We start from the raw sequence: 15,538 nt of genomic DNA, 5'->3' as shown, positions 1-15,538 counted from the left end.
TCCAGAGCCTTGCTGTGCCCTGGTCCAGAGCAGCCATCATGTTGGAAATCTTGGTTTCTATTTATACATGGAGATGCTAGGAGAGCCGGTGAGCCCAGGAGCATGTGTGCTGGCATCGAAATCGATTGGGGACTGGTAATTAATTTGTTTAGACCTTAATTAATTCTCCAGTTCTTTCTTATTTGTGGACTGTCACGCTTAATTGTGTTCAGGAGCTCGAGCTCAGAGCAGGCCCTCCATTAATTGATGGTTGCTGTGAGGTGGGAGTTAATGGTTTGGGGAGCTGGGCAAACAGTGTAATTAAAGGTCAGTAGAGGAGGCATTGGAAAAACACCCCCCCCCCCAGATCCAACTGCCAGTCTCCATGAGCAGAGTCCATTCCAGGAGAGGCAGGCCCTGCAAACAGCCTTCTCCTGAGGCCTTGGGCTGGGAGCTGGCAGGAGAGACCAGCAGGAGGAATGAGGGATCGCAGGTGCCACGAGGGGACACTGGTGAGAGGAAGAGGCATGGGGCAGGGAAGCTAGCCAGGGGCCAGGAGGTGGGGGATCCCCAGATGTCCCCAGGCCAACACATCTCCGTACCAGGCTCTGCATATGTGTATGCAGGGGTGAGGGAAGGAAGCCCTGAAGGTCACACACACACCCCTGCCCCACCCAGCTGCCTGGTCACATCCACTCCCAGCAGGGGCCTGTGGGCTCTGAGCTCCCTGAGGTGAGGCCCGAGCCTCAGTCTCCTCACCCCTTTGCCGGAACATGACTTCTTCCTGCACTGTCCCGAGTCCCTTATGTTAAATGTCACCGCATATTCCATTCAGGGGAGTCTGTTCCTCGGGATGTCTGGGCAGTGCTTGGGAGAAGGTCTTCCGTCCACACATCTGGCCCACCCCATCTCCTCACTCCCTTCACCCCCCCCCCCAGGCCACTGGGGTCTTGGTGTCATGGATTCCCCCTTTGTGGCTCCTTGCTTGGTGTTCAAGCCACCTTGCTTGCCTTGTCTGGGAGATGACCACGGCAGTGTGCCCAAGCCCCAAGGGTTAGTCCTGGCCACCCCACCATGCCTCATCCCCGTGGTTAGAAGACAGCAGGGTGCACCTGTATTAGCTGAGCCTGGGATGTGCGTTCCTTCCATTCGGTCAGTGACAATGTGGCATCCACAGCCCTTAGGCTCCTCTGGTCCCTTCCTTGACCTGGCCTCTGCTCATATTCCTTTGGAGCTGTGGTGAATGTTTGACCTCCCATTTGCCTCTCTCAGGGGCCCCAGGCCTTTGCACATGGCCCTGTTTGCCTGGAATCTCAGCTCTTCCCATTAACTTAGCCCCACCTTCTGCCTTCTCTGGACTGCCAGGCCTTTGTTTCTCAGCTCAGACACCTCCTCCTCCAAGAAGCCCTCCCTGGTAGCCCCAGTTAGGGCAAGACCACAGCACCGTGTGTGTGTCTGTGTGTCACCCGGACCTGCCCATTTTGTTCCTGAGTTTGCCTCCTTCATCAGACTGTGAGCTCCCCAAGACAGGGACTGGCTCTCATTCATCCCCAACCCCCAGGCTCACTGTATACCTGGAACATACTGTTCAGTGTGGGTTTGTTCAGTGATCAAATGAGAGCTGGGCAGAAAGGCTTTGAAATTGGGTACCCATCGTGGGAGCCCACCACGATGACACTGGTGGTCACATTCTATGGCTCCTTGGACATTCATTCTGGATTTGTTGTTGTTTTTCATTAAAAAAATTTTTTTTGAATGTTCTGTTTTCTTATGTAAGTTTTCTCTAATACCGTCAGTCATGCTTTTGGTTGGCAAATCTAGGGTGGGTGACCAATGAGCCACCTTACCAGGTCATCCGGGTCACATTCTCCAACCTTTCTGGGTTGGGTCTGGAAGGATGGGTGAGCTGGGCTGGGTGCCATAAGCACGAGCAGCCCTAGAGCTGACATGGGCCCCCAGTGTGTGTCAGGGCCCAAGGAGACATGGGTCGGGAGGCCACGTTAGCCAGAGAGAAGTCTCTAGTGGGCTCTGTCTTCCATTTCGTCCCCTTCCGTTAGAACTGCCTTGGTCACATACAACTGTGGGTCGCATTCAAGGAACAGGCACAGCAACTTGGCAGTGAGTATGATGAATTCGTGGGCAAGAGGTGCGGGATCTAAGATTGCAAGTTTTGATGTAAGGCTTGCTGTTCAAAAAAATGTAGCTACACAAGTGTAGGCTTGCCCAAGACCTGAGTTGGCCAGAGTGCTTAGGATAAAGATCTGGGGATTTTGTGGGCTGTGTGCTCAGAATAGGTCTGCAGTGTGGTATATGGCTCTGAGGAGGCTCACTCAGACTTCAGCTGCATTACTAGAGACAGAGAGCCCTGAACAAAGGAGTCTGTGTGGTTCTGGACCCCACCTCTCAAGAGATGCTCACACATAAGTGGGAGTATAACGACAGCAGGATCCTCTGAAAAACTGACAGTCTTGTATTGCAGTGAGCTGCCTGACCCCCCCTTCCCCGCCGACCCGTTAGGGAAGCATCCAAGTAGCAGCCTGGCCCAAAAAGCTATAAGGGGCACTCCTGTGTGATCAAGTCACCTGTTCCTGGGCAGCTGGCCCCAGACCTGGCATACAGTAGGTGCTCAGTGAATACTTACTGAATGAATGGCCTTCCGGGTCAGAGATTTTATAATGAGTGAAACCCGGATAGCAGAGAAATCTGCTTGGGTGGGAAAGGCAAGGCAGGGGAGGGGGTTATGAATGTGGGAGGCTTGCGGAGGTGGGTGGGTGAGCGGGGCCTGTACGGGAAGGGCCAGGGCCAAGGGCTATCTGGGCCCTGGGTGTTAGCTTGGAGTTGGAGCTTTATCCTATGATTAATAGGGAACTGCTGAAGAATTTTCAGCTAGGGAGCAACTGTGATAAAAGGGAGTTTTCCAGAAGATGAATGCGTTAGCAGGAATCTTTGGTGAAGTGATCCTGAACTTCAGAGTCGGCCTACACCTAAATTGACAGGCTGATTTTTCAGTCCCGAAATTCCCAGTCCTGAGTGTGTGACACGTTAGGATGGGTTGTGAAACTCTCTCCAAATTCTCAAGCTATTTAAAAGAAAATCTGTGTCTTACACCGCTGCCTTTCGGGTGGAGTATTGGAGAATATCATGAAATCAGGCAAATACTAGGGTGCACGACCCTATTGGATAATCATCCCTCCTCCAGAGGCAGGGCTGGGGCTGTATTCCGGTGGGACTGGCATGAGTGTGTGTGTGTGTTTTGGGTGGTGACGTCCATCCATTTCCACATGTAGCTACACCGAGTGTGTCTGGCAGGGCCACGAGAGCCGGGCTAGAGTGGTTTTTGCCTCTGGGGAGGGTGCGGGGAAGCTAAGGGCCAAAGGTTGGAAGGAGACTGGCTTTGTTATTTACCCTTCTGCACAATTAGAATTATTTACTGTGTGCGCATATGTCCCACAAGGTAGGAGAGAGAGCGAGAGAGGAAGTAGAGTGGGGGGAACTTTGTCCAGGGTCACACTGGACCCAAGATGGGAGCTTGTCTCCTGGTTGCCACTGGAATGTTTTTGTTTTTGTTTTTGTTCTCATTAAAATGGTTCTGGATTTTTCCCCCCTGATAATGTATGATTGTTTTCTAAAGTAAACAATCCTACTTTGCTCTCCATGGTAAGTCTGTGTATATTCCTCCAAATCTGAGTAAACATCTAAAAATGTAGCAATCTCTATTTATTGTATCTCTATATAACATAAATATGCCTGTATAAATATACATTTAATATAAGTGAGATCATACCATGTGTACTGTTCTGTAAACTGCATCTTAACCTCAGTAAGTTTTAGATGCCTTTATAGAGCTGTCCTAAAATCTCAGTGTATCCTAAGAACCACAATAGTACCACACTACACAGCCTCTTACGTGTGTCCCTGTGTACACAAGGAGGAGCTTCCCCAGGACAGAGGTTTTCAAACAGCCGCCTGAGGGGGAAGGGGGCTTTAAAACATGCAGAGACCTGGACCCTATCTCAGATTTAGTTTCAGTGTCGAGAATCACAGTACCTAGAAATGGAATAGCCACGTCAGAGGGCATGCGCACACCTAGCTTTGCCGCATATTGCCAAATGAGCATACTGGCTTTTTACTCCGCCTGCAAGGATTACATTTTGGTTTCCCTACATTTGGTGTTATCAATCTTGAAAATTTTTTGTCCATCTGAAATGGTTCTTTTCTCATTTTAATTTGCATTTTTCCAATTCCCAGAATGGTTGAGAATTTTTTTCTTAACTTTATTGGGCATTTGGGTTTTCAAATAGAGAAGAGAGAAAAGGGGCACCTGGGTGGCTCAATTAGTTAAGCATCTGCCTTTGGCTCAGGTCATGATCCTGGGGTCCTGGGATTGAGCCCCTCATTGGGCTCCTTGCTCAGCGGGGAGCCAGCTTCTCCCCTGCCTGCCATTCCCCCAGCTTGTGCTTACTCTCTGTCTCTGTCTCTCTCCCTCTTGCTTGCTCTGTGTCAAATAAATAAATAAAATCTTAAAAAAGAGAGAGAAAAGAAAACCCATATTTCATACCATACACAAAGATAAATTCCAGAGACACCTAAATGTGAAAAGTACAATGTTTAAAGCTCCTAGAAGAAAATATAGATGAACCCTGGGGAGGAGCAGAGACATGAAAAGCATATACCGGAGGGGGAAAGGATTGCTTATTTGATGACATGTTATACTGCATGCCAAAAGTCAACAAAGTGAGGAAAAAGAGCCGCACACTATTCATAAACCATTTAACCGATGAGGATTAGTCTCCAACACATCCAAAGAACACCCGCAGATAGATTTTTCTCTAGATTAAAAAATCTATCTTTGAGTTCACGTTCATTGAGTTTTTACTATTTCTTTCATGAATTCCTACTGAAATATTTTTGGGGTGATTTTGATAACTACCTTTTTCTCAACAAGTATTAAATCTCTTTATACATTTTATGAATATTTTTGGCCAAAAGTATCAGACCCAAACTGGCTTAAACTAATAAATGAAGGTATTACCTCACAGAGGTCGAGTGCCAAGTGAGTCACCCCGGGCCCTTCCTTCTACCTCTGTGCTCTTCAGCCCCTTTGGGTCCTAAAATGGCAGCAGGAAATCCAAGCAGCACTCACAGACTCACCACAGCCCAGACGTCATCAGGAGGTTCTGCCTGCTGCCTCTTCCTCAATGAGAGGAAACCCTTCCTGGAAGTCCCCTGCAGACATCCCTCATTGGCTGGGGCTGGTCACATGTCCCTTCCTCCATCCATCACTGGCAAGGGAGGGATTTACTACAATTAGTTAAAACTCATCCTCTGGGAGTAAAATAGCTGTTGGGAGTCAGTCACCATGACCTTCTGCTAACGAGTAGTAATGGCTCTTTGTCACATAAAATATATTTTCCCAGCTTCCTATTTCTTAAAATTCACAGATATCAGGGGCCATATTTCTCAATGCTTAGATGCCTCAGTTACAAGGGGCATGAATACAATAGCCTTTCGGAAGAGTAGAGAACTGTATTCCCTGCTCACGTGAATGAATAAACAAGCCTTCACCACACAACCAATCTTGAGTCACTTTCTTCAAGATCAGAGTTTGAATCTGAGCCTCACTCACATTCTCCACTTCTCTTTTGGACTTGGGTTGTTAAACCCAGCATCACAGCCACCACTGCTTTCTGTCACCCTGCTTCTAGTCTTGGCCCTTTGGGCCCCTTTAAAACCAACAGTATAATTTCAAAGCATAGAGAAATATGAGGGAATTTTCTTTTTTGGTCTGCATTTCCTACTTGGTTATATTTGAGGTTTCATTTTTTTTTCTTTACTTGAAGGAAAAACTATTCCTGAAGTTAATCAGCTTCTTTAGGAAGTTTCTCACCTATAGCCCCCGGAAGTGTGGGAACCATGAGTAGGTCACACCGATCCCTGATTGCTTTCAAATGTCTATGATCTACTTAGGAAGTTTGGCCGTTTCTTTTCACTTCTTAGACAAGGAAAGCCCGGTTATATTCTCATTGCAAAAATTCAAATGGTATTTAGAAAAACAGGGTTAAAAAAAAAAAAAAAAGAAGGTGGAAGTCTTTCAACAACCCCTAATTCCTAAATTTATTTCCCTTCCCAAGGGAATCACTGTGTGAGGTGTGAGCCTTCTGGAATGTTACCTGTGGATTTCCGGGCACACAGTAGGCGCATCCCAGTTATGAGGTTTTACATAGAGTTAATCACTCTGTACGTACTCGGTAGCTTTCTTCATATAAGTTTGTTTTGGAGATCTTCCCATGTGAGTTCCCTAATGGTGGACATTTAGGTTGTTTCTAATTATTTGCTCTTACAAACAGTGCTATAATTAACATCCTTGTAAATGTCTCTTTGTGCATATGGGCAAGCATTTCTTTAGGGTAGCTATCTATGGTTTGGCAATTTCTGCTGTCTTTAATTGCATTGCCTGGTATCTGGCAGACGATCTTCTGCATGTACAATAACTTTTCATGTCCGTGCTCCATTATAGTGTAAGTTCTAAAAAGATGTTTTAGGCAACAATTAGGAATCTAAGTTTAAGTTCAGATTCTGTGCAGACTGCTATGGGTAGCTGAGGTGACACTTGAATGAACCTCTACACGTGGCCAAGTTTACACATGCACGGGCCGCGGGTAAGGGCTTCCGCTCCCTCCACCCCGACGTCCATTGTAAGGCACCTCATGACTTCTAAACCATTATAATGTGGGGAAATGCCTCTTAGAACCAAGGAGTGAAGATATTTTGTTGTCCCCAAAGGAAAAGCCCAATATCCCACGGCTTCCCCCTTGTGTTTGAATGGTCCTGTCCTGGGAGATGCAGTAACTGCTTTACCGAAAACTCGTTTCCCCCATGGGTGGGCATGTTTCTGGACTCCTAACCCCGCCGGTCCGTGCCTCCGTTCCTGTGGTAGATCAGGGGGTAGGCTCCCCCGCTGTCTCCTTTTGGAGGACTTTTTTTTTTTTTTTTTGCACATTTGCCTTTCTGTCTATTGCTCTCTCTTCTTCCCTGCACTGTCCCTTTTACACAGGGTGCTTCATTAGCTGTTCGCAATCTGCATGATTTTGCATCACGATGGGTCTGATGTGAGAACATCTGCAGCAGTCAAGAGCATATTTTCCTCAGGACTTGACACTGAGCTTGCCATCAGTGTGAAGCGATCTCCCTCTCTCTCCCTCTCTCATCTTGTGACATCTCTCAGCAGAGCTTCTCCAACATCAGTTATGCCTGAGTCTTGAATGGCGTCAATCCGAGTTGAAAATGTGCCAGCTTTCTTAACATGATCACTAACAGACTGCTTAATTAACCTGCTGATACTGTCAATAATAGATCTTGCTGGTGTGCTAGAAAGGAGACCCATGGCCCACGGCTGGTCTCTATTTCTCTCTCTTTTTTGTTTGCTTCGGCTCTCAGTGCTCGTGACTTGGGAGCTGGACTTGCCAGGAGTTGGGATAGGAGGGATCAGGGAGCCTCAAATGGAATACAGCAGAAATGAATGCTCTGGATGAGATCACAGAAATGAAATCACTGAGACCGTCTCATGTTCTCATTGCTCTAAGACGGGGATAGCTGGTCACCTGTGCATACAGCAGGTGCTCAATAAAATGGACCACCAGTATAGGTCCAACAGAATATACTGCGGGGCATGTGCCATTTGAGTAGTCAGGAAGAACTGTGGGCATTCTGAGGGAGGGAGCTGGGGGTGCCATCATTTTAGGGTGTTTTTTAAGGATTTTCTCTGTCTTTTTTCCATCCAGGTAGCTTAGAGGAGGAGAGGCCTTACTTGTGCCTGAACTGTCTTGGAGGGGCTGAGGGGAAGGACACTGGGTTTTCACTTCTTTTCCTGCTGTGTGTTTCATCCCAAGTGGTTTTGTGTTTGAACCAAAGTCCTACTCCATCAGCTGTGGCTACATTCTACACTGGAAATGGCAGAGAGCAAGCAAGATGCTACCATGAGTCTGGGACTGGTGAACCACCACCTCTAAATAATCTCTGTCCCCTGCACCTGTGCCCACATGGGCACGCCTTGGGGCTAGAGATGTTTCAGCTGTCCCTGGCTTCCCTAACCTGGTGGGGGCTTGGGTGCAGAAGCTAACGTTCCATGTGAGCTCAGCCAGTGCCCATAGATTCCATAGCGATGCTAAATGCAGCAGGTCCTTTTATAACCAGGGAAACCTGGTAAGGGTGGTGGCATCGGGTCACAAGAATGAGCTGGTGGCTCCTTACTTCAGGCGGATTCTCACCACCTGGACCACATTCCTTTAGCTTTGCCTCTCCCACAGCGGCAGTGCTGGTGTGGCAGTGATGTAAGCAGTTCTCAGAGGGCAGAAAAGCCCAGTATCTTCTCTGGTGGTTTTGTTGGATCTCCTGGGAACCACCCGCCTGGCTGCCCCAAAGGCGTGAGGGGTGCAGAGTGGTCCTGGCGCCACTAGAGGGCGAGGCGCTAACACTTGGCCAGGTGTCCACTTCCCAAGGCCACTCTGGGGGCCATTCTGGGCCCTAACCCCTGGACTGGCAGCACCCGGGGCCGCAGGAGCTTACCCCTGAGAATGAGGAGGGCAAGATTCAGAGCCAGGACTGTCACTCAAGCCCCACTGGCCCCAAATCCAGGCTCCCAACCCTCTCCTTCCTTACCTCCAATTCACCTTCCATCTTCTGTCTGTCTCTATGGAAGACAAGGGTTTCTCAATGTCAATGTCAGCACTACTTGCATTTCGGACCAGATAACTCTTTGTGGTGGGGGCTGTGCCCTGTAGGATGGTGAGCAGCACCTCTGGTCTCTCCACCATAGACGACTGTAGCCACCCCCACCCCAGGTCGGGATCATCAAAAATGTCTCCAAACCTTGCCAGATGTCTCCTGAGCTCGCCCCTGGCTGTGTGAGGCAGGTGAGCGATGCTGCCGGAAGGACAGGAGGGACCGGTTGCAGGAGAGGTCTGCCCATGGTTACCACTGCGGCTGAGTGTCGTGTGGAAACACAGGAGCTACTCAAGGACGGCATATGTGCTGTAAATACATTTTAGAGCTGTATTCGGTTTCCTGCTTTGCTTCTCCAAAGACTGCAGAGCATCTTGGCCCTCCTCTCTGTTTATTCCACCTCCCCAACGTACTGAAACGGGAGACTGAGTCTCAGAGACCCTCAGGGCCTCAAGCCGCCCCTCACCTGCGGCACCCCGTCCCCCAGCTGCAGGCACCCTCGCCGCCTGCTCCCCAGCCTTGGCTCGGGCACCAGGAGCATCTGCAGTCCTCCTCCCACTCCACCTGCCCACTAGGCCCGGCAGCCCCGCAGCTCCCCAAACCCTCGTGCCCCCCCACTGGAGGGAGTGGGGAAGCAGCAGGTGTTGATGCTAATCAGCGTTCACAGCCCAGAACTGCAGTCGCTCCCAGGCTCACACACTCCCCAAAATTAAACACTCATTATACAAAATTAATTGACATTAATTAGCAAAAATTAAAACTTTAAACACAGCAAGGCGCTTTGGGGGGAGGAGTGAAGCAGGCGGCCTCCACATTTGTCACCCCCCCACTCCCCACCCGCCCACTACCCTCAAGTCCCCCCACTTTTAGCCTGGAGCTGGGTTGGGGGAGGTCAAGCTAGGTCAGCCCCGGCCCGGCCCTGCGAGTTCCAGTTGAGAAGAGCAGAGGGAGACTCCTGGGGCTGGCCACCAGCTGACATGTGGCCCCCAAGCTCTGGCATCCAACGTTTAACTGAGGAGCTGGGAGCCCCCCTCCCCCCGCCCCCCACCTCAGCCCAGGTCTGTCATGATCTCGTTGCCCAGGGACGGAACCCAGCCATCTGAAGTGACACTGTAGAAGGCTGGCCTTTATCTCTGCTTGACCCCCCCACCCCGGACCCTCCTGTCTCCTGGGTCCTCAGAGGTTTAGTTCTGTCCCACTTTGCTGTGTGACCTCAGATAAGTCACCCGCCTCCCCTGAGCCTCACTTTTCCTTCCATATGATGAGGGGGCGGTGCTGGGAGAGCACTGAGGTTCCTGCCTGCTCCGACACCTGCTGTCAGAGAAGCAAATCTCTGGGGACTTGGTTCTCTCTGAGGAGCAAAGGGCTGAATGGTGGGGGTGGGGGGTGGGAGGGGCTCCTCAGGAAAAGACCAGAAAGGCAGCCCCAGGGACGGAATTGCTGGTGACAGAACATGGGGCACTGGCGGAGCGTCTTCAAGCCAGGGAGCCCTTGCTGATGGACGTTCACTTTGCCTGCCTGCCAGGCCCACCCCTTGGGGAAAGGCAGGCAGCTTCTTTGAAAACTTGTCGCTCTCTAGGTCCTGAACCTTGTCCCCTTCCTCCCTCCCATTGGTTATTTTCTGCCTTAGCTCACCAGGTTCTCAAGGGCCTCTGAGTCCCTCAGCAGGCTAAGGGAGGGCGATGAGCTGCAGAACCATACCTTCACCCATTGTGTCCGAACACAGACGCGACACTTCCTTGGGACTATTGCTGCTAGGGGCCAGGAGGCTTGGGTGCAGCCTAGTGATGTTCTCCACCAGCTAGAGTGGCATTCTCCCCTCTCACTCCTGCCCCCTGCTCCCCCCTCTCTCTCTCCAGCCAGTGCCAACATCTGCAACGTGGTCCTGATGCGGTATGGGGAGCTGGAGGAAGGCATTGATGTCCTGGATGGTGACGGCAACCTCGTGGGCTCCTCCAAGATTGCAGCCAGACACGTGGGTCATCTGGGGGGCTTGGGACACCAGTGGGGAGGCCAGAGACTGGGAGAGGGGTTCATTCCTCTGGGGCTTCTCTGTGTCCTCTGTCTCCTTGACCCATCCTGCCTCCCATCTGCATCAGCCCTGGGCCTCCAGGTCTGGCCCCTGCCACGCCTATCCCCACATGGTCCCTCCTCCCCATCCATCATTGCCACTGCAAGACACCCCATCTCTTGTCCCAGCCCCTCAGGACCTGGCTTCTCAGATCTGTTAATTGGAAAGGGCAGAGGAGATGCCCTAGAGCTTTCTTTCCCCCACCCCGGGACCCAGGGTGCTATTCCCTGGGCCTTCATGTCCTCCCGGGCCAGAAGAGAAGGCATAGATGTAGGTGGCTCGCCGTTCTGGGCTACCAGGGTGTTCTGCGGGTGCTGCCTCACAAGGGATCTTGTGTGGCTGAGGCGGGGGTCTGGGGAAGAACAGCTCACTGCAGGAAGGCCCTCTCCCATCTCTCACTTCACTGGCCTTACCCACTCCGCCAACTGTAATTTATTTAGAAAATTCTAGCACTTTTGTCTTTTTCCCCATGCTTTCCCGGCCTTTGCCCAAGTGGTGGTGACTGGCTTGTCTTTCTCTGGCCTCTGAGAGAGGGCATGGGGGGTCAGCCATGAGTAGCTGAGCATTCACCCCTGCCCCAGCCACTACCCCTCATCAGCTCCCACGATGGTCCCCAAATGTCACCTGTCAGCGAGACCTTCTCTCTAATCCCCTACTCGGGGAAGACCCTTCTCTTGTCCCAGTGCTCCCCTCTCCACTGGTCTCAGAGAAAGTGAGTGCCCATCCAAGGCTTGTGAGGGGCAAAGGGCTCGGTGGCCCCAGGGCCTTTGCTGCACCCTCTGCTTCCTTGTGCTGGCTCTGGGCACCCCCATCATTCCTACACCTGTCTAGGAGACTGGAGGGACCTTCTCCCAGGCCTTGCAGAGGCTGATCATGAAGGACTCAGGTTCCTGAGAGAAATTTTCAGCCCTGAACCACTCCATCCTTGAAGGGGATTTGGCCTCAGTTTCCTACCCAACCCCAACACCCCATCCAACCCTAGTGCTGCCTCTGATGTGCTAAGAAGGAGGCCAGCCATGGTAACTCTCTTCATGGTGCAAACAGCAGGGAACCCCGGGCTCTTCTTCAGCCCTTGGCTTCCCTCAGCTTGGCCAGGTGAGCCCCTTGTGGTCTGGGAGCTATGAGCTATTCCTTGAGTCTGCTCTGAGGGCCAGGAGCCCATGGCCTTGAAGGAACTCCCCACAGTGACCATCAGGGTGCAGACCAGCCTCTAAGCTGTGCCTTGACCCTGCCCCCACTCCCCAGGAATCCCAAGGGACCTCCCAGAGCAAGGACCCCAGCAACCCCATATGGAGACACAGCAAACATTCAGCACAAGCATTTCCTGCTTACAAAGCTGACCTCTTGTCACTGAGAAAGGAGCCAGGAGATGCAAGATCCTCCAAATCGTTGTGTTTAAGGGGTGTCAAGAAGGGGGAAAAAAAGTCAATCCCAGAATCTCTGTCCTCCTTCAGCACCAAGAGACTCACGCAGCTCAGCAGGTCCCAGCTGTTTGTTCCAGGCCTCCCAGCGCCTGCTTTGTTTTTAGAGCATCTCGAGTCCTCCATATGCTTCCTCCCCAACCCCTGCGCCTGCCACCCAGGCACCCCCCTGGGCACAGGCCCCCTTCCCGGGGCCGCTTCTGTGTTGCCACCCCTCCCCAACACGTGGCAGGTGACACGGATCTGCTCTTTTCAAATCTGCGCGGTGGGAAGATGGGGGTGGCTCTCCTCTGGTGTTTGGAATCAGGCTTCGTGAGCAGCTCCCTGAATCATCCCATTCCGCCAGATGTGCTTAGCAGCGGCACACACACCTGGGGGCTCCAGACAGGGCTTCACTGCCAGGTGGCTGTCCCCCACCCCGGGGAGCTCTGCTCACCACAGCCTCTGCTTGCCCCTCAGGCCCTGCTGGAGACGGCGCTGACGCGAGTGGTCCTCCCCATGCCCATCCTGGTGCTCCCCCCGATCGTCATGTCCATGCTGGAGAAGTGAGTTGGGGCAGCCAGGAGAGAGGGGCCGTCCCTGGGGAGGAGGGTGAGAGGGAAGGGGAACCAGCTGGCCCAGGGCAGGGGACGAGAGCAGCTGGCAGCCCGCCCTGCTTGTGTTTGTTCAGACACTCCCCGGCAGTGCCGCTGGAACTGGGAAGTAGGAGGATTATGGCAGGAAGACCAGATTTGGGTTAGGACCACACTGTTCAGGCATCGCACCACGAGGCAACTCACCACCTCACTGAGCCTCGGTTTCTCCTTTATAACATCCGAGTAGTACTAACCTCCCTGCCTTCCCCCAAAGCATGTTCTGAGAACGCATAGTTGTCATGACTATAAAGCTAGAAGGGGACACGATCATAGGAATGGTGCCGTGATCCTTTTACTTAATGAGTGTGAGGTTGAATCATGAAGAAGAAATGCTGCTTGAGGGGCAGGTGAGGGGCCGAAGCGGGGAACCAGAGCTGACCTTCACGTAAGTTTGGGCAAGCTCTGAGGGTCAGGGTGAATCTTGGGGGATGGCAAGGGGCTGAGGAGGGTTCTAGGTGGAGACAGCAAGATGAATATAGGCCCAGAGATGCAGAGTCTGGGCTCACGCAGGTAGAAGGGAGGCGGGGAGCACTGCCTCCTCTCCTGGCAGCCCAGCCTCAAGGCATAAGGACAAGTTCAGGGGTGCTCTAGCTGAGGCTCGGAAGCAGGACTTCCCTATTCCCACAGTACGGTTTATAATAACAGCTAATATTTATCAAGTGTTTACTCCAGTGCCCTCTCAGCCAGGTCTCTGCCTAAATGCCAGCTCCCCAGACAGTCCCTCCCTGACCACCCCATCAAGATCAGAGCACTATGACTCCCTCTTCCCTCCATTGCCTTATTTGTATTCAAATAGCTCTTAGCAACATCGGAGACTCTTTACCTAGCTGTCCGTTATCCGTCTGGTCCACTAGAATGCCATCTCCGTAGAGGCAAGTTCCTTCTTTTTATCTATGGCCCTGCGCAGCATCTGGCACAATTCCTGGCATGTAGTAGAGGTGTCGTGTTTGTCAGATGAGTGAGTGATCTCATTTACCCATCATGACAGTATGGCTGTCATGTACAGAGCTAAGTAGAACAGTCCCATTTCACAGATGAGGAAAGCAAGGCAAAAAGAGGTTATGTCATCTGCCTGTAGGAATCCAATAGGAAATGACCGAGCCAGGAGGGAGCTGGGAGTGCAGGTGCAAAGCTGGGCTCTTCTACCACGTGGGCGGCTTCAGGGCTTCGAATCACATCATGTGATCAGCATGTCTTTGCATCTTGTCCTGCATGGAGACAGGACAGAAGCAGATTTGGGGTCCTGGTCTCAGGAAGCCTCTATTTTGATAGGAGAGATGGGCATGACCCACACACAGGTCAGCTGGAGGTGGGACTGGGCAGTATGTAAATGGACCCAAGGTGACCTTGAGGGCAGGGAGCACTAGACCAGAGAAGGGCTGCCGCTGACTCTGAGAGCAGGGCAGGATTTCTGTGGCAGGCTGGCTTTCTGGGCAGGGTGTGGGTCCGTTGTGTGGGAAATGGAGGAGTCTAACCAGAGGGAAACAAAGTGTGCTCAGTGGGACCTGCTGACGGGGAGCCCTGAGCCCAGCCAGGGAGATGATCCCTTACTCCTCATGGAAGAGGGGGAGTTGTGGGAGCGACCCGAGCCTGTGACATGTTGAGTATCAGGATTCAAGAAAACCAGTCTCATGTGGGAGATCTGGGAGAGAAATTGCTTTGGTGCCCACGGCCCTTGAGTCCGTAGCTGCCTCATGAACTGAGGCTTTGCCCCAACCCAAGTGACTGTGAATGACTGCCAGTGCACAAGAGGAGACCACCAGGCAAATAAGGAAGGCGGGGCTTCTGTCTTCGAGGCTGCTGAACCCTGGGCCTGGGGTTTTATCTGTGATGCCTTTCCATTTGGCATCTGAGTTGGGTTTGCTGGAAGTGGAGTGGAGGGATGGTGAGTTTGGGAACTTAAATAGCCTAGGGAAGTTGGCTGGGATTTTCTAGTTCTAAACCTCCCAGCCTGGGATCTGCCCAGAGTCCAGGTGGCCATGGGTCTGGCTCAGCTTGGAGTCTGAAGAAGGCCCTCAGGTAGGTGGAAACAAGTTGGCCATTTGGTTCTGGCAGCCCTGTACTGGGTTAGTCCTTCTCTGATGTGCCTGAGAGGGTCTCTGAGGAAGAGAAGCAGTCGAGCTCAGGGACCCTGAGCAGTATCAAGACCCAGGCTGTGCCCTCAAGGACTTAGTAACCTCACATCCGTCCAACATAGCACAACTGGTTGACAGGTCGGGCAGGATTATGTAAAAAAGCCAGCTGAGTCTCCTGGAGGGAACACGGAACTGACACGGAACTGGGGTTCCTGCTCCAGCACTTTAGGCTAGCCTAGTCAAGGGGACTCCCCGGGCCTCAGTTTCTCCCCTGGGGAAGGGCAATGCAGGGGCTCCTCCCCTCTGGGAGCCCAGGTTGGTGAGAGTGAGAGAGTCGGGACAGCCAGGAGAAGAAGACAAAAGAACACTTACAAAGCAGCCTTCTTGCAAATTAATGGAGTGCAAACTAAGATTGCTCCAAGTGCTGAGGGAACTCACGGCCCGTGGGGAGACAAGCTGTCGTGTGGTACAGCGGCCGCCTTGCTCTGCCTCTGGCCTCAGCTCCTCCTCACTGGGAGGAGCACCTCGAGACAAGGTCCCTGGGGTTCCTGCTAACAGAAGAGAGGTGGGAGGGAGCCCAGCATGTCCAGGTGTCCCTGTCTCTAATCTAAGACCCAGAGGGCAAGAGTCTCAAGT

General features: G+C 52.0%; 1 protein-coding gene across 3 annotated transcripts in view; it reads left to right on the top strand.

The window, feature by feature from the left end:
* Nucleotides 1-15,538, top strand: part of SFXN5 (sideroflexin 5) — a 113,344-nt gene that overhangs the window by 76,513 nt on the left and 21,293 nt on the right. For 2 of the 3 annotated variants that reach the window (XM_045079005.1, XM_045079006.1), the window contains exons 11-12: nucleotides 10,560-10,675; nucleotides 12,652-12,737. In XM_045079005.1, the coding sequence (XP_044934940.1) occupies nucleotides 10,560-10,675; nucleotides 12,652-12,737 (202 nt within the window). The remainder of the gene's footprint in view (nucleotides 1-10,559; nucleotides 10,676-12,651; nucleotides 12,738-15,538) is intronic. The other variant, XM_045079007.1, reaches the window with a different exon arrangement.

This window comes from Mustela putorius, unplaced genomic scaffold (genome assembly GCF_011764305.1).
Source record: "Mustela putorius furo isolate JIRA1106 unplaced genomic scaffold, ASM1176430v1.1 tig00000281_pilon_pilon_pilon, whole genome shotgun sequence".
NCBI classification, from domain to species: Eukaryota; Metazoa; Chordata; class Mammalia; order Carnivora; family Mustelidae; genus Mustela; species Mustela putorius.
The sequence above is the reverse complement of the archived record's forward strand: the minus strand, read 5'-3'. Positions and strand labels throughout refer to the sequence as shown.